The sequence below is a fragment of the Carcharhinus amblyrhynchos genome, chromosome 2 (assembly GCF_965287045.1).
Source record: "Carcharhinus amblyrhynchos chromosome 2, sCarAmb.v2.hapA, whole genome shotgun sequence".
Taxonomy (NCBI): Eukaryota; Metazoa; Chordata; class Chondrichthyes; order Carcharhiniformes; family Carcharhinidae; genus Carcharhinus; species Carcharhinus amblyrhynchos.
Window position 1 is genome coordinate 105739171 of NC_137325.1, and position 22253 is coordinate 105761423.

General features: G+C 39.7%; 1 protein-coding gene across 5 annotated transcripts in view; it reads left to right on the forward strand.

Annotated features, from left to right (window-relative positions):
* Positions 1-22253, forward strand: part of mindy3 (MINDY lysine 48 deubiquitinase 3) — a 147765-nt gene that overhangs the window by 60678 nt on the left and 64834 nt on the right. For all 5 annotated transcript variants that reach the window (XM_080210435.1, XM_080210442.1, XM_080210461.1 and 2 more), the window contains one exon: positions 17262-17334. In XM_080210435.1, coding sequence (XP_080066561.1) covers positions 17262-17334 — 73 coding nt within the window. The remainder of the gene's footprint in view (positions 1-17261; positions 17335-22253) is intronic.

A 22253-nucleotide genomic window follows, 5' to 3' on the forward strand; every position in this document is an offset into this window, starting at 1 on the left:
TACTTGTACCCCTAGGTCCCTCTGCATTTCTATACCCGTAATAGTCCTACCATTTATCGTATAACTCCCCCCTACATTATTTCTTCCAAAATGCATCACCTCGCATTTATCTGGATTAAATTCCATCTGCCATTTCTCTGCCCAATATACCAGCCTATATATATCCTGCTGTATTGCCTGACACTGCTCATCACTATCAGCAAGTCCAGCCATCTTTGTGTCACCTGCAAACTTGCTGATCACACCAGTTACTTCCTCTTCCAAATCATTTATGTATATTACAAATAGCAAAGGTCCCAGTACTGAGTCCTCAAAAAATTCCTTCGTGTTAGTCAGGCATGACCTTCCTTTAACATACCTGAGCTGTAACTGTCTTTGATTAATCTATGTCTTTCTAAATGAAGATTTATCCTGCCCCTCCTTGAGAACATATTACAAATGTTTAAATTCTGGAGTTTACTTCTTGAGAAATGAATGATGTGAAGGATTTATTGCTACTGTCTTTTTGTGCTGTGTGTAAGAATACAATCTCAAAATTTAGGGTAACCCTTTGGTGAAGAAACATAGCAGTTATTACTGGACATTTTACTTTGTTACCCTATTGTCAGACTTGTAATTCAACATGCCTTCACCTGTTCCTTTCCCATATTTTCACTTGGTTCCAATAGATCAAAAGGTAAATTTAAATTTGCTCATGGAGACTTCCTGTTTTGCATCTGTGTTGGGTGTTTTGACAACATGAAACAAATTTGGCAAGAATAGTAGTCCCTGAATAGATGCTGGGCTGGTTCTGAGTCTGTGTTAAGTACTCTTACAATTAGTTTGCAGGTTATGGTCTGATTTCCTAGGTTTCCTGATTTATTTAAACTTGTGCCCCCCATAATATACACCTATCTTTCTTATGACACCCAAATGCAATATATTTGCTTGGAGTTTCCTCATTGATTTTCACAAAATGTTCTGGATAAAGTTATTGCCTTATTTTAGTGTGGAACTTAATTTGGATATTGAGAGACACAATTGCACTGGCAATAATTACACTTGGCTAGAGTTAGTTATTCTAGAAACCAGTATGTGTTTTATTTTTAGATTTTCTGGATGAAGTATGTTTTTACTGGAATTATAATTGAGTGTTTGTTTAGCATGCCAGTGAGAGCCTGAAATAACAGTTTTGATAAAAGTTGCCTCTATTTAAAAAGGCAGATTTTTAGATGGCAGATTGGATTCATGCAATTTGAAAGAAGTGGCATGATTCTGTCTGTAGAACATGTTGTACCAAACAACATGTTTTTGGAAATCAGTCATGGTGTTACTCTTGCATAATAATGTTACTCAAGTCCATGTAAGGATTTTTAAAAAGTATGGAATGAACCCATCCAGTTGGCCACAAGTAGTAGGATGAATTTTTAGAGTTGGCAAGAGGAAAAGAATTTATTTTGGAAAGGATGTAGATGCAGTCATGGCAATAATATCTTTCGCCCTTTCTTCTTTTTAGGCATGCATATATAAGATTTCTGATTGAAGTCTAACCCACAATAAATAGGGTTGAGATTGCTTATCCTTAGTAGAGGCATATGGCCTTTGCCTGAACTGGGAGACCTGAAGCTCACACTAAAGTGTACCTCATAAATGCATTGGATGAGCTAATGGCACCCATCATAGTTCTAAAAGCAGTTTGTCCATTTTCGTGTGGTCAGTTTGTCATCAGGAGTCTGGATGGATGGGGGAAATTTCAGACTGACAGTGGCCTTGAGTATTGTTGTGGAGAGGGAGGGACGCTTCATTCCTACTGACTTTTCATATCTTTCCAGCTAAAGTTGTTGTTAAGCCTGCAAAATGGCTCTTATTCTCTTTCTGATTTTTAAGCTCTGACCATTTTCTTTCTCCTTTCTCCTCCTTTCATTATTTTGTATATTTGTTTTCATTTTCTCCGTGTGACTGTTTCTGTTTCACTGCACCATCTTGGCATGGGAGATTGGCCAGTTAGGAAAGGAACAGATTGACTCTGCTGAAGTCCATAAAACTGCAAGTATATATTTTTTTGTAAAGCATGTGACACAAGAATCACAGGAGTCAGAGGCTGGAGCAACATGTAGAGTGGCCATTTAAACTCGTAGAGGTGAAATAAATAAATATAGCTCCAGAGAGAATCAAGTAAACGTGCACTTCAATTTTGGGAGCTCTAGTCCAACAGAGTTTAATTTCTCAAAATTAGTTTTCACTTGGTTCATGTGTTCCACATGCTTTATGAAAAGTCTGTGTACTTTAAGCTCTTGGGGTTGCGCCAAACATACAGGCTTTAATTACATAAATATTTTACTATAACTGTTGCAGCAATAAAGCTACTCCAGTCATCCAAATAGCTGTCAATTCCTAACAGTGTGCAAGTTGAAGTTCTTTGTTTAATGTAGGGCTCGGGTGCACAAGATTGAGAGATGCTGCTACTCAAGTTTAGAATTGACAAAGGAGACTCTTAAATCTCATCAGTCTACCCTAGGTTTGTAACTAGCTCAGAGGTGCAAGAGTAGCCACTGTCAGGGGTTGGAAGGAAAAATAGTTTAAATTGGTTCTTTTCTCCCTTTCTATTCTCTGCCTATCTTTTTTCACTCTTCGTTAGTACTAATGCTCAGGTCCTTACCATTTTATCTAGGCCCTTTCATTGCAGACTAAGCTAGTTAATGCTCTTTGATGGTTATAGTACAGTGATTAACTAGATTGCATATATATTTATACACTAAAGTTTTTTTATTCATTCATGGGACATGGGCATTGCTGGCTGACCAGCATTTATTGCCCATCACTAGTTGCCCGAGGGCAGTTGAGAGTCAACCACATTGCTGATATTACAAACTAAGTAGTTAATAATTCTGCTTCCATCCCTTTAACATGAACCTTTATATAAGGACAGAAATCCAGATGTGCAAAGTGCTGTGTGTGGACATTGAGCACAATGCCTCCTAACACAATTAAATGGTTAATTAAATCCATCTTTGCATGACCAGTAATTAACTTTCTGATCTGCCTAGTTTATTTGTAAGACACTTACAAATGTCTTGCTGACACAAGTGTAGACAGTCTTCTCAACTCTCTCTCTCTCCACACTCACTACAAAAGGTAAGCCAGTTCCTTTCACAAACCAAAATTTATTTGTGCACATAGTGAATTTGTGATGTATTGATTGTCCTTCAAGGCTAAGAATGTATTGTTAACTCGTGAATTATACTAGCAATTCTAATCTCTCACTGGCAATACTAACGCATGCTGAAATCATGTAACTGGCTAAATTTGAGTTGTTTAATATAAGAAAACAATATATACAGAAGTATGTTAAATAATATTGTAATACAAGAGCTTAATTTCCTCAAGTTTGTTTAAATTATTTTGAGTCCAATGTAACCAAACATTTGGAGATTCTTAGTCATTTTTGAGAATGCTCTGAAAAATGAGCCTTTTTGCATTTTACACGTATATATATTTGTGCTTACTGTCTCTGACCAGCTATGCAGTTAATCCAAATGAATACAGAACTGACCAATCACTTTTATTAAATCCTAACAGATGTCTAGATACAGAATTATCACTCCAAACAGGATAAATTCACAATTTAATGTCTGGAACCTGGAGGGAATTCCTCCTTTCAGGTTTTGCATTTAAGTTAACGTTTTGAATCTGTAATTTCACTCGCCTTCAGAATAGCTCTTTCACACACCCCAACCCCCAGTCTAGATTATAAAACAGCAATCCTATGTTCAGCAGGTATAATATTTCCAATGAGAAAGGCAAAATTACGACCCAGCTTAATACTTGTTCAAGACATACACCATTCATGACAAATTTAAGTTATTAATGAATCTTCTGCGACTCTGCTCATTTTTGCTTAGAAGAAACACTTTGTTTTTTGTCGACAGCTCTACACTCAGTATTAACTTGCTGTTTGCTTCATGGAAGCTGACCAGTCTCCTGAGTTTCAACTTGTTTTTGTTTGTGTTTTTTTTTAACATTGGTCTTTTAGCTTTATTTGTGGCAATAGGATAATACCCTGGAACATCTGGCTAGCAAGGACACTTATGTCAGACTCTTATTTATTGACTACAGCTCAGCCTTTAACACCATTCCAACAAAACTCCATGGCCTAGGACTCAACTCCTCCCGCGACTGGATCCTAGACTTCCTAATCCACAGACGGCAATCAGCAAGGATAGGCAATGACATCTCCCCTATGATTATACTCAACACTGGTCCTCCGCAAAGCTGTGCCCTCAGCCCCTTACTAAACTCCCCTTATACACTTGTGACTGTGTGGTCAAATTCTGCTCCACTCCATTTTCAAGTTCGCTGATGACACTGTGATAGTGGGTCAGATCTCAAACAATGACGGATGGAGTACAGGAAAGAGAGTCTGGTAAAATGGTGCAACAATAATAATCTCTTCCTCAGTACAGCAAAGCCTGTACAACAAAGGCGATAGTCATCAACTTAAGGAAGCATAGTGGAGGGCATGCCCCTGTTTACTTCAATGATGATGAAGTGGAAATAGTTAAGACCTTCAAGTTTTTAGGTATCCAAATCATGATCGACCTGTTCTGGTCCTTCCATGCTGATGCTAGTTAAGAAAGCCCACCAATGCCTCTACTTTCTCAAGAGCCTAAAGAAATTCAGCATGCCCACTACAGAATTCACCATTCTTTCTGGATGTAATGGCTCCTGCTCTGACCAAGACTGCAAGAAACTACAAAGGATTGTGAATGTAGCCTAGTCCATCACACAAACCAGCTTCCCACCCATTGACTCTGTCTACACTTCCTGCTGCCTCAGAAAAGCAGCCAGCAAAATCAAGGGCCGCACCACACCCCAGGACATCCTCTCTCCCACCTCCTTCCATTGGAAAAAAGATACAAAAGTCTGAGATCATTTACCAACCAACTCAAGAACAACTTCTTCCCTGCTGCTGTAAGATTTTTGAATGGATCTACCATATATTAAGCAAATCTTTTAATGAAACATCTTTACTTGATCCCTACTTCCCAAACCCAAACCTGTTTCTAGAGAAACGCACATGGCAGAGCTTAAAGGAATAAGGAGCCTTATAGAAGTGACAGCTGGAGGCCATATTTTGCTAAACTCCCTTTCATAAGAACATAAGAACATAAGAAATAGGAGCAGGAGTAGGCCATCTAGCCCTTCGAGCCTGCCCCGCCATTCAATAAGATCATGGCTGATCTGTTGTGGCTCAGTTCCACTTTCCCGCCCTCTCCCCATAACCCTTAATCCCCTCTCTTATCAAGAACCCATCAACCCGCTTCTTAAAAATATTTAGCGAGGCAGCCTCCACCACTTCAACGGGCAGAGAATTCCAGAGATTCACCACCCTTTGAGTGAAGAAGTTCCTCCTCAACTCCGTTCTAAACCGCCTCCCCTTTATCTTGAGGCTGTGCCCCCTAGTCCTACTGTCTTTTTTGAGCGGGAAGAGTCTCTCCACCTCTATCCTATCCATCCCATTCATCATCTTATACGTCTCAATGAGATCTCCCCTCATTCTTCTAAACTCTAACGAGTACAAGCCTAGTTTATTCAGCCTCTCCTCATAGCTCAATCCCCTCAACTCCGGTATCAGCCTAGTAAACCTCCTCTGCACTCCCTCCAGGGCCAAAATATCCTTGCGCAGGTGCGGCGCCCAAAACTGCACACAGTACTCCAGCTGCGGCCTCACCAATGCCCTATACAGCTGCAGCAAGACCTCCCTACTTTTATATTCAATCCCCCTCGCTATGAAGGCCAGCATCCCATTTGCCTTCCTGACCACCTGCTGCACCTGCAAGCTGGGTTTTTGCGACTCATGCCCACCTCTCCTTGATTTTAAACTGCACACTTTTGTTAATCCTTGATTGATAGTTTTTTAATTGGAGTTAATGGAGGCAAGTCAATTTTTTTCTCTTGTTTCCCATGTACTACAAAAGTTTCTTCTGCAATATTGTGGAAAGACACTGGCTTCCTTTTGAGAGATGGCAGAAATGAGGAATTAATTCCTTAAATGAATCCCAAAACTGTTTAGAAACAAATTTCACTTGTACCATTTCTGCACGAATTACGTGTTCAAAGATTATAGTGTGAGATTTGTTTGCTAGCCAACAGATTTTAGGTCTTATTTGCTTTGTTTGCAATAATTAACATGTAAGATTAAAACTGGTGTAAACACCTTTTGTAGATATTTTAGGTAAGATCTAGAGTTGAGTCCGTTGTGAAATGACGGGCTTGTGTGTAAAGTGGTGGTGAAATAATCATCCATATTTAGCTTTTAATTGCAGTTGTGAATTACTTTGTGCATTATTAGTTCTGATTGGGTTTATCTGTAATTGTAATTTGGGATGTTTAAATAATAGAGACCTGATTGTCACATGAGAGAATAGCATAATCTTTTTCTTGATGGTTGTCTGTTGAGTTTGCTGCACATTGAGATTTTTTTCACATCTTAGTTCATTTGGACTGCCTTTAGAAATTTCAATTGCAGCATTTGTGTCTAGAAGTTAGGCTAGAGATGTGAACATAACTGCATGCTTGAGAGCCTGTGGTTGCACTCCAGACAGTCTAAATTGGAGCTTTCTGATCATCTTGACTGTTGGGGAAGTTGAGTAGCAACTAAATATTATGTCTTCCATCTGCTCTGAAATATTCATAGTTTCTCTGGCCCACAGGGGTCCCGGAACAGTTTTGCACCCCTGCTTGGTGCCAAACAGTTGAACCTCGAGGAAGGCTGGTAATTCTGGCTGCTACTTATTCGTTAATTAACATGGCCAATTAACACTACTGTCTAATAGGAGTAAAAAGATTTGTGAATTTGCTTTTTAATGTCTAACATTCTTGAAAGCACCGCACTTCCTGAAGCTTCACTAGTTCATGTCCTATCATACTGAGCGCATAAAACAAAAATATTCCAGGTTTCAAACTTTATTTTGAATTATCCAGTTTTCATAGGTCAGTAATTTAACTGGAGCTGAACAGGCACGGGAGAAATAACTTCCATGAATTCAGGCCATCCCAAGGCACCCTACAGCCAATGAAGTACTTTTGAAGTGTGATAGGGAAACTTCCTGACCAATTTGTGCATGAGATCTCACAAACAACAACACTGAGTCCTTGTTCGATTGCTGATCAGTGACCTTGGTTGGCAGCATATATATTTGAGTTTGACTGGATGTGTATAAAGTGGGGCAAGTATTGAACTCTGCTTTCATACCCACATATTTTACAGACACAGATTAGGCAGGTTACCTTGAAGATTCCTCACTTGGATGAGGTAGTAGTGAGCTGCTAGTGTCGATTAAACCTTGCTACAGCTTGAATATCACCTATTGGGAGAGGAGAAAAATGTAAAATAAATGGTGTTACCCAAAAGTAAAAGGTGATTTTTTTTTACACTTTGCCATAAGTATGTTCATTTTGCATGTGGTTTCAGTGATGCACTGATTTGTATTATGTATTGATCCACAAAGTGAAAGAATTAACTTATTTAGCACCCCAAAGAAGCTGAATCGTTTATTTTAAACGACAGTACTATTTTAAGAACAAAATGTAAAACTACAAATTCTGGAATTCTGCATGAGAAAATTCTGGAAACACTCAGCAGGTCAATCACTATCTATGGAAAGAGCAGATGAATTGATGTTTCAGATGTAGATCTTCATCCAGTGTATTTTTTTCATGGCTATAATTGAATCCATTTGTCTTGTTCTCTGAGCGTCCTTGCCTTCAGTGAAATAGTAGGCAGAGTATGATGAAAGCCAGGGCTACCCAAAGCAATATACTTTAGCATTGAGGGTTGGCGATGTGTAAATAATAGGCTTGTGTTGAAGTTAGCATAGTAAAGTTTAAAATAGAGTTGCAGAAATACTAGAATTTAAAGCTGTTCTATATCTTTTCAGTCCAATTGTTACTCCTAAACTAAAAATACCAATGGTTGTTCATGAGTATGCACCCTACAAAAATGCTGTTATGTGAGCTAATGTCAACAGAGCATTGGGTTCAAGCCTAACCCTAGAAATTACTTCAATAAAATATCAAAGAAATGCTGCCCTGTGCTCTGCTTAGACCAGGTGATACACTAAGATCTTAAGGTGAAAGTAAAAGCTGCCGTAGCGTCAGTCAAAGAATGGTGGGAGTTTTCATGTCCAGCTAGAGTTTATCTATTTCCCAACGAACATTACTGAAGACACAAATTAACTGGTGACTGATGTTTGTGGGACTTTGCTGTGCAGATACTTGCTGCTGCGCTCAACAGTGGTGACATTTTCAAAGCAATTCTTTGGCTCTGAAGCACTGAAGTTCCTTCTCAAGTATAAGGTAGGGTTACAATTGTAATATAACTGCCAGATTATTTTTTATATATTTGTTTTACAATAAGTGAAACACTGGCAAGGTGATACTTATTGCCCATCACTAGTTCCTCAGAAATCATTCAGCGACTCACATTGTCATGTTAAGTCTTATTTTGGCCTGGATAGTCGAGCACATTTCCTTGAAGAATGTTAATGAACCAGTTAGTGTTTTGCAACAATCAGGCAGCTTTTCTGTGGTTTTATTCTAGTGCATGCTCATAAAGTACATATAATGGGGGGGGGGGGGGGGGGAACAAAACTCAATGTGACATGAGACTTCTGTTGCTATCTTTGTTGGTGTGGCAACCATTATCATTAACAATTTGAATTGAATATGTTGCCCGTGATCTTCAAGTAAGTGTTGCAAGTTAGTGCCTCTGGTGCAAAGCTTTGAAACAGGTGCACATGCTGGGATCCAGGCATGGACATCAGTGTGTCTGACTTGTGGGCCACACAATTCTTAAAAGAAAGACTTGCACTTATAGCACTTTTCACACCCATTGAGCATCTCGAAGCTAATTGAAGTGTAAGCAAACCCTTAACAGACAGCAATGACAGACAATGACCCGAAATTCTATTTGCAGTTCTGATGTTAATTGAGGGATAAATATTGGGCACCAGGGAGAACCCCACTTTAAAATAGTGTTGTAGAATCTTTTGCGTTCACCCAAGCAGACAGACAGAATTCTGTAGAATATTTTTAAAGGAAGTCAACATTTATGACGTGCATGGTTAAAAAAAAAACTTGTTGGAGGGAATATAGTGGAAGCATGTACAATACCTTACTGACCAGTGAGCTGGGGAACAGCTGGATTTTTCTTTTTCCTCTTGTATCCTGTAGATGTACATACTAATCAGATGATGATGCTGTTTTGCACCCCCAATTTCATTGCCAGAGTCTTTGTTGTAAAAACCTTTGTAATCGTCATTCCAGGCCAAGAACTGAAGTTGATAGTTAAGTAAATTGTGTTGCTTTCTACAAAAACTGGCTTTAGCTAAGGTTTTAAATAGTTTTCTTCCGCTTGCATCGCCCACGTGTATGCTGCATAGCCTTAAAACTATTTCAAACCATGCGAGTCACAAACCATTCTCTTTTTTAAATACTTGATCTTTATAGTTTGAAATTGTGAAACTGTTGTTAGTTTTAGGAATTCATTGCAATTAACAGTAAATAGTAATGTATTGGCCAAGTTCATTTTCCAAGTATAGGAAAGCAGCTAACACTCATTACTAACCTTGTGCAGGGATCATGTCTAGACCATTATGAAACATGACAAAATTGAATATAAAATTGGCTAAGGGACAGAAAACATTCACCAATGGTGAATGGTATTTTCCTGGGCTGGAGGGAGGTACATCTCGGGAAAGATATACTTGACTTGGAGACAATACAAAGGTTCACTGGATTACTTCCTGGAGTGAGCAGGTTGTCCTCAGTGGCTGAGTAAATTTGGTCTATATTCTCTAGAGTTTAGTTTGAGAGGTGAGCCATATATGATTCTGGAGGAGCTTGACAGGAACGCTACGGGTTGTTTTCTTTGGGAAATTGGAACCTGGGGAAACAGCCTCAGGATAAGGTGGTGATTATTTACAATTATAGAAAGGATATTGTTAAACTAGAAAGAGTGCAGAAAAGATTTACTAGAATGCTACCGGGACTTGATGGTTTAAGTAGTAAGGAGAGGCTGGATAGACTGGGCCTTTTTTGTCTGGAGTATAGGAGGCCAAGGGGTGATCTTATAGAAGTATATAAAATAACGAGGGGGTACAGATTGGCTAGATAGTCAATATCTTTTCCCAAAAGTAGGTGAGTCTAAAATTAGAGGGCATAGGTTTAAGGTGAGAGGGGAGAGATACAAACAGGTCCAAAGAGCAATGTCCAGAGAGGCAATTTTTTCACACAGTGGTGAGAACAAGCTGCCAGAAGCTGTAGTAGAGGCAGGTACAATTTTGTCTTTTAAAAAGCATTTAGACAGTTACATGGGTAAAATGGATATAGAGGGACATGTGCCAAATGCAGGCAATTGGGATTAGCTTAGGGGTTTAAAAAAAAGGGTGGCATGGACAAATTGGGCCAAAGGGCCTGTTTCCATGCTGTAAAACTCTAACTCTAAGATGAGTGTGTGAATCTTTGGAGTTCTCTACCGAGGATGTTATGGATGATCCATCACTGATTGTATTTAAGGCTGAGATACAGATTTTTGGTTATTGAGGGAATCAATGAATATGGAAAATAGGCAGGAAGATAGAGTTGAAACAGGAGATCCTCCTCAATTGTATTGAATGGCAGAGCAGACTGGAGATATTGTATGGTCTACTCTTCCTATTTCTTAATGTTCTTATTCAGTGATGTTTCCCAGTATTGTGGGCACTGCTGCTCTTTATACATAAATGACTTGAGTAAACTAGGCATAATTTCAAAGTTTGCACATAGCATGGAACAAGGGAAGCAAGAAGGTGATTTTTTTAACTTTTACTTTTATCTCATTCTGTTCAAGGTGGAATATCATGGAGCACAAACAATGAATTCTTGTTTAAAGTTGTTTTCTTAGCAAATAAGATTTCATCTTGACAAATCTCACTTCAGTTTCAACATTGTGATAAAGTTTGCCCAATATTTTGGTCAGGTCAGATAGTACAATGCACTTATCTGTTCACTTATCCTTTCAGGAGCTAGATTATCCTGTATTCCTTCTGCCAGTTTTTTTATAGAAATATGGAACTGTCAGTAATACTAAACATGGCAAAATCCTCTTATTAATGTTCTTGCCACATTCTCCAAATCTTACACCTCTCTTGCATGTACAACTTAAAATGAACAATCTTTAGACATGTAGTGTCAAAAGTTGCAGAATATTTAAGCACTTTAATACACATCCTCTCCCTCATGAGTATCTCCCTCAACATAAATGGAAAGTGGGATATTTGTTTGACTAGGTGTGAGTTGACATGAGGTTTTTTTGGCATCATTCAAGGACTGGCTGTGTTCTTGTATGGTGAATTGAAGAGATGAGGATTAGGCTTGCAAATCTGTTGCCGCATGGGCAGTAATACTGTAGTCATCCATAAGCTATAGATTATGTATGCCTTTGGTCATCAGTCTTGATTTGACATGGAGGTAACCGCAGTTAGAGTTTTCCATCTAGGCGGTATTTGATACACCAGAGAGGACTTGATCTTTGAGCTAAATAAGCACTTTCAGGTAGACTAAGTAGTATAGTGGTTACAATAGTCTTATTTGACCATGGTCCCGAATTTTGAAGGCATCTGTTTAAGACGTGCCACCTAAAACAGTGGCAGGTCATATCATGATGAGGCAATTGCAGGGTTGTAATGAAGCTCTTTGGACATCCAAGTCTTGAGCACAATCTGTAGTGTCATGTTTTACTGTGTCAAACACTTTGCTGCTAAATGCAATGAAGACTTCCTGGTGTTCTAGACATTCTTGGATTTAGACCATAAGACATAGGAGCATAATTTGGCCACTCAGCCCATCGAGTCGGCCCTGCCATTCAATCATGGCTGATTCTTTTCCTCATGCCCATTTTCCTGCCTTTTCCCCGCCTTTTCCCCATAACTCCTGATCCCCTTCTTAATCAAGATTTGTCTGGTGTCCAGGACCATATCAGAGGTTCCTTAAGACTAGAATGATTTTCTCAGCCACAAGTAATGAACAATTCAGGAGATTGTGTGGCAGGATTTCTTCTCCTATGGGTAAGAAGTGGAGATTCCACAGTATGATTTATTTTGCTGCTTGAAGATAATTCCAATTGTTGCAATCCTGAAGTCGAGGGTGGGGTTTATTTTTCCTCCAAATTCATAGGATGAGTACATGGAGTCTTCATGTGAGCATGTGCCATCAGTTTAGAAGACTTCAGCTGGAATACTATCGAGACTGCAGGCATTGCTTTTTTTTCATCCGTTTGACTGCTTGTTGTGCCTCTGCCATCAATGGTGGTTCACCATAGATTCTACTACATAATACAGGGCTTGGCCTGGAGAGTATCAGCTGCCACTGTGGATTCACAGTTGTTATTCAAAATGTTCTTTCCACCATTGATGGATGATACTGTCATCATTAAGAAACAAAACAGCATCCTGCAGCAAAGGGAATTTGTCCATTTGGCCTTGGTCTATAGATGGTCCTGGCGTCTTCAAAAAATCTTTGCATGTCATGATAGCATATTGGTGGATCTTTCAGGCTTTATCTTCCCACCACATGTCCTTTATCTTCCAGATTTGTCTTTGAGCACCAGCATCAAGCTGTTAGAATGGTGTTCTCTTGACTTATATTTTGGCTTGTTCTGCCAGACAATGAATTTTTTGATTTGATATATTGTCTCATAAATTAGTATGCAGTGAAAAGCATTGCTTCTTGTGAGCTATACAGGCAGAACATACTGTTCATAGAGAAGGAAACCAGAGAGTGCAGAATATAGTGTTACAGTTGTAGCTAAGGTGTAGAGAAAGATCAACTTAATGCAAGATTACGTCCATTCAAATGTCTGATGGCAACAGGGAAAAAGCTGTTCTTGAGTCTGTTGGTACGTGACCTCAGACTTTGGTATCTTTCTTGATGGAAGAAAGTGGCAGAGAGAATGCCCAGAGTGCACAGGGCCCTTAATTATGCTGGCTGCTTTGCCGAGGCAGTGGGACGTATAGAGTCAATGGATGGGAGGCTAGTTTGTGATGGACTGGGCTATGTTCACGACCTTTTGTAGTTTCTTGCTGTCTTGGGCAGAGCAGGAGCCATACCAAGCTATGTTACAACTAGAAAGAATGCTTTCTATGGTGCAACTGTAAAAGTTGTAGCTGACGTGCCAAATTTCCTTAGTCTTTTGAGAAAGTTGGTGGGTTTTCTTAACTTGTGTCAGCATGGGTTCACTAAGACAGGTTGTTGATCTGGACACCTAAAAACTTGAAGGTCTCGACCCTTTCTACTTCATCCCTGTTGACATAGACAGGCATGTTCTCCTTATGCTTCCTGAAGTCGAGGACAATCTCCTCACTTTGTTGACATTAAGGGAGAGATTATTATCACTGCACTAGTTCACCAGATTCTCCATCTCATCATTGGTTGAGATCCAACCATTATGGTGGTGTCGTCAACAGACTTGAAAATTGAGGGGAATTTGGTGTACAAGGAGTATAGTTGGGGGCTGAGAACAGTCTTGTGGGGCACCAGTGTTGTTTTATTCAAGGAGATCCTGCATATCAGCATTGTTTTCATCAAACAAATCAAGCTATGTTTAAACGTGTTGGTTTGGACACAGGAGTATATTTGATTTCTTGATCCCCACTGTTCTGGATTTGAGTTAGAAGTGTGGAGATTTTCCAGATGGGATTCCTCTTTCCACTTTGGCTGCTTTAGGGCTGAGACATTGATCTTCTTTCTCCTGGACTCTTGTGCTCTTTTGGTCTAGGTAGATGTTCATCACCTATTGAACGAGTGAATGGTCTGTTCAGCAAGCTTCAGTCCCCTGAATGGATCAATTGCTACACACATCACTTGGATCCTTGACCCAAATAATAATGCAATCCAGGAGGTTGTAATGCTTTGATTTCAGGATCTCCTTAAATTAATTAGAGGAGACGGTGCAGAGGGACCTAGGGGTCCTTGTGCATGAGTCGCAAAAACCCAGCTTGCAGGTGCAGCAGGTGGTCAGGAAGGCGAATGGGATGCTGGCCTTCATAGCGAGGGGGATTGAATATAAAAGTAGGGAGGTCTTGCTGCAGCTGTATAGGGCGTTGGTGAGGCCGCAGCTGGAGTACTGTGTGCAGCTTTGGGCGCCGCTCCTGCGCAAAGATATTTTGGCCTTGGAGGGAGTGCAGAGGAGGTTTACTAGGCTGATACTGGAGTTGAGGGGGTTGAGCTATGAGGAGAGGCTGAATAAACTAGGCTTGTACTCGTTAGAGTTTAGAAGAATGAGGGGAGATCTCACTGAGACGTATAAGATGATGAATGGGATGGATAGGATAGAGGTGGAGAGACTCTTCCCGCTCAAAAAAGACAGTAGGACTAGGGGGCACAGCCTCAAGATAAAGGGGGGGGCGGTTTAGAACGGAGTTGAGGAGGAACTTCTTCACTCAAAGGGTGGTGAATCTCTGGAATTCTCTACCCGTTGAAGTGGTGGAGGCTGCCTCGCTAAATATTTTTAAGACGCGGGTTGATGGGTTTTTGATAAGAGAGGGGATTAAGGGTTATGGGGAGAGGGCGGGAATGTGGAACTGAGCCACGACAGATCAGCCATGATCTTATTGAGTGGCGGGGCAGGCTCGAAGGGCTAGATGGCCTACTCCTCCTATTTCTTATGTTCTTATCCCCATTCTCAATGAAAGCCCAACATATCAATACAAAACATCTGAAACACTTATAGCTGTACCTTCAGAACAGATGCTCCATTTTGACAGCTTCTTGTTCCTAAATTAATATGCCACTATTTAATTTAGTCAATTCACTTCACATGGTATTGAAAAAAGGGAAACTGAATATTTCTATGCGCCCCTAGCCAAGCTTAAATATGGCATTATATTTGTGCATTTTTCTATCATAGCAGAGGTATCAAATATACCAGTAGAACATAAACTAACTGTTTTGGAATATGCAGAAGGCTTCAGTACAACTTCCGTTTTTCTGCCATGCATTACAATGTTTACACGTCTTCAGAAGTTAAACACAAAAATATTTGCAAAATAAGCAGCGTTTTGTAACGGAGAATGGTGGAACTTATTAACATTAAGGGTTTACTTGTCTTCCGTTTTGAATAGGTGACCTGATTTGCTTCAACCCTATTTACTGAAAATACAACTTTTGATTATACCATATCCAATTTAAGAATAAATTAGGATACTATATGAATGGGAATAAAAACAAGCTCAGCAGTTTTAGCTTTACTGTTCTAATTGTAACTAAAAAAAAGGCTTTAAAAGTATCTTTGCAGCACAGTCAAGAGGCTAAACACTTTCACAAAGCAGTGAAGTGAATTTGTATAATGTGCTCCTCTGCTTTCTCATTTGGTAAGACAGCACATAACTAAACTGTAGAGCGTGGAACGTTCCAGCTTTGATTCCTGTGTGAACATTGAGTGAGAATGGGATTGGTCTCAACTTTATAATGTTTCCTGCATGTACTCTTGTTAACTTATCAGCACTCGGTTGTCTGGGCAGACACACACAACTGCCACTTTGACAAAGCATAGGAGGGCAACAGGTATTTATGAAACTGACTTGAATGACCTGAATGAGAAAAAGAAATCAAAAAATCAATTTTCTACTGTCTTATTAATAAAAATGTATGCATGGCGATGAGACCACATTTATTTTGTGGGCATTTAGAGTCAGGGAGTCATATTAGAAGTTAAATTACGCACAGCTTCCATTGGTGTTAAATGGTATGGGTCTCCTGCTCTCCTGGAATTTCAATTACATTTCTAAATATTGCAGTTAATATATGGTCATGAAAAAATTGGGCTTTGTTCCAAGCTGGATGATGGTTTGCTATATATATTCTAACTATAAATGGTTCCAGTGGATGTCAAATATATTTCTGTTTGATAGAGAATTAAACTGTATGTACTTTAGTTGAAAGGGACAGAAGCTTGGAGCAGTACCATTTATAAAATGTATGAATTTAATGCCAAATCCAGATTGTCTCAGGGCAACGAACACCGGAAATGATACCCAGAAGACTTGAAAACAGATTGCAGAAGTCGTGTTCCAATGATTTATAGCTATCGTCAGCACTAGAAACCAAACTAAACATTTCATTACTTTGGTATAATTCTCATTTTATTTATTTACTTTAAAAAAAAATGTAATTATCATGGTTTTTAGGTTTTTACCAGAAAGTAAGCAGCTGGCTTACATAGAAACTGACTATGTTGCTCTGACATGACTGAGATTATTTTTGTAATGTTTTATTTAATTGTGAACAAACTTTATTTTGAACCGTGTACATTGTTCTGGAATTTAATTTGCAGAAGTAGGCCATTCGGCCCATTAAGTCTCAGTTAGATCATGGCTGATCATCTCGTTCAATGTCACTTTCTTGTGCCATCCCTGTATCCCTCTATCATGAGCACCTATTGATTCTGTCTTGAATGTACTCTGAGTTTCCACAGTCCACAGGGTAGAGAATTTCAGAGATTTACCCAGCTTCTGGGGAAGAAATTTCTCCTCCTCCTCACTCTTAAATGGCTTGCTGTGATTGTGTCCCTTAGTTCTAGACTGACCAGCCAGGGAAAACATCCTTTTTCCATCTACAATGTTATGCTCAGTAAGAATTATATAAGTTTCAATTAGGTCACCTTTCATCCTTCAAAATTCTTAAGAATACAGGCCCAGTTTCCTCATCCTTTCATAAGGCAATGCTCCTGTCCCAAAGATGAATCTGGTGAACCTCTTGCACTCTCACTGTAGCAAATATATCCTTTCTTATTAAGGAGACCAAAATTACACAACACTCCCAAGCGTGTTTTCAGCACATACTCCTGCACTCAAATCCTATAACACTGGAGGCCAACATACCGTTTGCCACCTTAATTGCTTGCTGCAGCTGCATGCTAGCTTTTCGTGACTCATGAGCAAGGACCGAGGTCCCCTTGGGCATCAGTACTTCCTCTCCCTATTTGAGAAATATTCTTCCTTTCTCTTTTTCTCCTAAAGTGGATAACTTCACACTCTTGTGTATGGAAAAGATTTTTTTCAGTTGCAATGCTATGATTCATGTTTTTGTCATAATGGCATATTTCTAAATATTTTATTAAAATTGGGCAGCTTAATAAGCACATCCTATGTTTGTTAATGCCTATATTTTTCTGTGTTCTTCTAAAAAGAAATCTGAACCAAAAAACCTGCAAATTTTTATGAAATGTCTTTCTTTTCCTCCAGGAAATGTCCTTAGTTGCCCCAGAATCTCCCTGGGAACAAGCTAGAAGAGTATTCCAAACATATGATCCTGAAGGTAAAATTGTTTGACTCATAATTCCTCAGTATCGTGGTTTATAGACCCTTACAAGTTTATGATATAAACTGTTGCATCAAAACATCACAGTTTGAGAGGACAACAAGCATAGTAGTAGTCATCTCAAATGGAATCTGAGAAAACTAAGTTACAAATTGAAAACAAAACAGTCTGACTGGATCAGTCGTATCTCTTTCTTAATAAATGTCATTTGATGTGTTAATCTCACAATGAAACTCTTTGGCCCATTGGTAATTACATCATAAATGTAAGTTGATGGATTGTAATGACGTTTGTGAAAACTTTGTACGGGTATTTGGTTGTTAAGTTTGTGCCAATTTAATGCAAGTTAAGAATTTGTGTGTGGCTGCAACCTGATAAGGTAGTGAATTGAAAGTTTGAAGCAGCTACATATTCATGGGAGTGCTGGTTCTTGGAGTAGTCTAGTTGGCCATGCGCAGAAAAAGTACATGAAGTGAAAAAGTACATTTTGAAGTGATGAGGTATTGGAACTTTTCAGTGGTTTGTCTTTGTTTGTCCCCCTTTTTCCCCCCCATATCAACTGTGAAATATACTGTACTTTAAAAAGGGCATTACCCAGGTATCATTAGTAAGATCTATCAAATGATCCTAGCAGTTTTTTTTTCAGACAACTTTTGGTTTATATTCGTGTTTTTGAGTTTCATCGGCTTTTCTCAATCTACATGCTACGACTTCTGTATTTTAAATAACCGTCATAGTTCTTATCCTTTTTGTGAGCATTCTGAGAGGGATCCTTAACATCCCAAGTTTCTGAGGATAGTGAACAAGTAACTCATAGAAATTGCTTTGCTACTGGATATCCTATACCATTCCATGGAGTTAGAGCAGTCAGAACCTGCAACTGCAGCATGACAGTTGGCAGCAAAATATCATGGGACATATTGAAATAGCAATTTATAAATATTGACTAAAACACGTGAACAACAGGAAGTCAAGTTTGTGAACAAGAAATATGTCCTTATACCAGTTCGTCAAAAGAATAATCACATGGTCACATTGTATAAGCTGAAATACTTTGTTGTTAACATGGCGTCCATCTAAGTGCAAAAGCTAAACTTGTGTGGCATTTCTCAATGTTCCATAGTTGAATTTAAGCAACAATTTGATTCCAAGTGAACTATATCATAAGCTTAACTGGGCAAATTAGACAGCATGTTATGGTTTGAATATGATCACACAAGTTGTCGCTGTTCTTATTTGGTAGTTTCCACCCTTTCTGTTTTTTAAAAAAACAGACCAGACACCTTGTGTTTGTGACACGATTCTCTCCATTAGTTCCATACTTCATGATACATTTAATTCCAAATCCTCAATTTTGTTTACAAAACTCATAATGGCTTCATCTTTGTGACCTGTGTAAATTCCAGCTCTTTTTATCAATGTATGATACCTGTTCTTTGACTCTGACTTCCTGGACACAAACTTCTCCATTTGTTCTAGTTCCAATATTAGAGTTTTTAGCTGTTCTGGGTCTGAAATTGTTGTTTTATTCTTTTTAACAGATGTGGGTGTTGCTAGCTGACCAGCATTTGTTGCCCATTTCTAATTGTCCTTGGAAAGGTTATGGTGAGCACCTTTTCAAAACACTGCAGTACATGTAGAGTAGATACACTGACAGTGGTGTTAGTGAAGGAATTCTAAGATTTAGAACAGTAACAGTGAAGAAATGGCAATGTATTCTAAATCAGGATACAGTGTGGCTTGGAGGGGAATTTGCAGGTAGCGGTGGTTCCATGAATTTGCTGCCGTTGCCTGACTGAGCAGTAGAGGTCATGGGCTTGAAAGGTGCTGTTGAAAAAGCCTTGAAAAAGCATCTTGTAGATGGCAGACACTGTTGTCACCGTGTTCTGATTATGGACAGAAGTAATATTTATTCTAAGTGTCAACGGGCAATGGTTAGATTTTCTCTGTAGATGAAGATGGTCATTGCCTGGCGCTTAAGTGATGAGTAACATTCATGCCGCATCAGCCTGAACCTAAATGATGCCCAGATCTTGTTGCTTATGGACATAGGCTGCTTCTGTATCTGAGGAGTTTAAATGGTACTGAACATTGTGCAATCATCACTAAACATCCCCGCTTCTGACCTAATGATGGAGGGAAAGTCGTTGATAAAGCAGCTGAAGATGGCTGGGCTGAGAACACCACCCTGAGGAACTCCTGTAGTAATGTCCGGGAACTGAGATGATTGGTCTTCGATAGCCACAATCATCATCCTTTGTCATACGTATGACTCCAGTGAGTGGAGAGGTTTTCCCCTGATTTTCATTGATTTTTTTTTTGGCACCTCGGTGTTGAGGGCAATACTTTCACCTTCCCCTTTTGTGTTAACTCTTTGTCAATACTTGGACTATGGCTGTAATGATGTCAGGAGAAGAGGAGCCTTTGCAGAACCCAAATTGAGCATCACTGAGCAAATTGTTGGTGTATAAGTGCAGCTGGAAAACACTATTGATGAGGCCTTCCACACGGGGAAAGGGCAGAGAAGAGGACCTGGGTAATAGAGTCCGTGCGCCCTCAATGGACTGAACAGTCTCCTGCATTGTGGGGATTTGTGAACTTTGCTGATGGAGAGTAGACTTGGGGGCAATAATTGGTCAGGTTGGATTGTCTTGCTCTTCGTGGACAGGGTATAGCTGGGCAATTTCCCACATCTTCAGGTGGATGCCAGTGTTATAGCTGTATTGAAACTAGGGCCGTGGCTAATTCTGGCATCTATTTCAAGTATGTTAATAAGGTCCATAGCCTTCAGTTGTTTCCTGATATCATATGGAGAGAATCAAATGGGCTGAAACGTGGCATTTGTGATGCTGGGGACCTCAGGTGGAGGCCGAGATGGATCCACTCAGTATTTTTGATTCTAGATAGTTGCAAATGCTTTAGCTTTGTCTTTTATACTAATGTGCTGGGTTTCCCTATTACCGAGGATGAGAATATTTGCTGATTCTTCCTTTTAATTGTCCATCACCATTCACAATTGTTTAATTGTCTCAACTTAAACAATAGTTTGTTAGGATGGTGTGTAACTTGGAGTGGTGTTTTCATGCGTCTGCTGCCCCTTGCCCTTCTAAGTAATAGAGGTCACAGGTTTGGAAGATTACAGGTTGTGTTTGAGTACAGTTCTGCGACTGATAGTCCACAGTGCCTCATGAATGCCCATTTTTGAGCTGCTAGATCTAAATTTATCCCATTTAGATAGTGGTAATGCCACACAGCTCAACGATGACAGCCTCAACGTAAGATGGGATTCCACGAGGACTGTGTAATAGTTACTCTTACCAACACTGCCCTGGACAGTGAGATTTACAAGTAGTAGATTGGCGAAGACAAGATCGAGTAGGTTTTTCTTTCTTGGTTCCCTCACCAACTGCTGCAGGCCTAGACTATGGCTTCAGGATTTTGCCAGCTCACTCTGTAGTTGTACTACTCAGTCACTCCTGGTGAAGGGTATTGAAGCCTGCCTGCCATGTTCTGTGCCCTTGCCACCCTCCATGCATCTTACATTGGTTTCAACATGGACTTATTGATTTATTTGTTAAAGGGGTAGGCAGTATGTGGTAATCAGGAGGATTCCTTGCTCATGTTTTATTTGATGCCATGAGATTCCATGGAGTCAAAATTTACCACCCCCAGGACAATTCTTTCCTGCCTGTATTCACTGTACAGCCATCCTGCTGGCAGGACAGTGGCATCTGGGACACTAAGATATAATTTGGTGAGTATGACTGTCGAACTGTGGCTTGACAAGTCTGTGAGACAGCTGTTCCCGTTTTGACATAAAGCCCCCAAATGTCAGTAAGGAGGATTTTGCAGGGTCAACAGGGCTGAGTGTACATTTCCCATCGTTGGTCTTTTGGTTGATGTTATGTGATCCATCCAGTTTTATGCCTTTTTGACTTGGTGGCGGTTTGCTGTAACTGAGTGGCTCGCTAGGTCATTTGAGCCACTACATTGCTGTGGGTGACATGTAGGCCAAACCAGGTGAGGATGGCAGATTTCCTTCCCTAACTGACATTAGTGAATCAGATGGGATTTTTTTAAACCACAATCAATGCTAGTGCCCTGGTCACCATCGCTGTGACTAGCTTTAATTCCAGATTTATTAATTGGAATTTAAATTCCACCAATGCTGTGGTGGAATTTGAACCCAGGTTGCTAGAAAATTTGTTGGGGCTCTGGATTATTAGTCAAATGGCATTACCAAGCCAATTCTCCCTGAGAGACTCTTTAATTAAAGAGTAATTAATTAATTAACTTTTAATTTGTATCCATGACTACTTGCATACATGGACAGTTACTTTTCAGGGGTTCTATCTACGTCAGCAGCTCAACTTGCCAAATCAGCATAGTCAGATCATTTCTGTTCCAAGATGAAGCCCAGAGATAAGTGCATTAAGTGGGTCTTTGTGGGAAAGAAACATTGATTTTGAAGTTGGAACAATGCAGGGACTGGTAAGGATGTTTCTTTTTCGGGGTAGAGTGGCTAGAAGAGAGATGCCAAGATGGAGGACAGTAAAAGCCAGATAGTGACATGAACCCATGTGTAACCCCCATGACTTGCCTGGGTTTGTAAAACCTCACTTACTGTACTGTCGGAAGACAATACACATCTCTTTAACCTGTGCTCAATGCTCCTTCCACTCACATTGTTAGCCACTTTAAGACTTGAATAGCAGGTTAGGTGTAAAGATTCACATTCTAATCTGTAATCTGTAAACTGTCTGTGCTTTATATGCTCTGTCTGAGGCCAGAACACTCCATTCACCTGACGAAGAGGGGAACCTCGAAAGCTTGTGAGTTGACTATCAAATAAATCAGTTGGACTTAAACCTGGTGTTGTCAGACTTCTTACGAAGTTAAGAGGCAAACATGTAGAA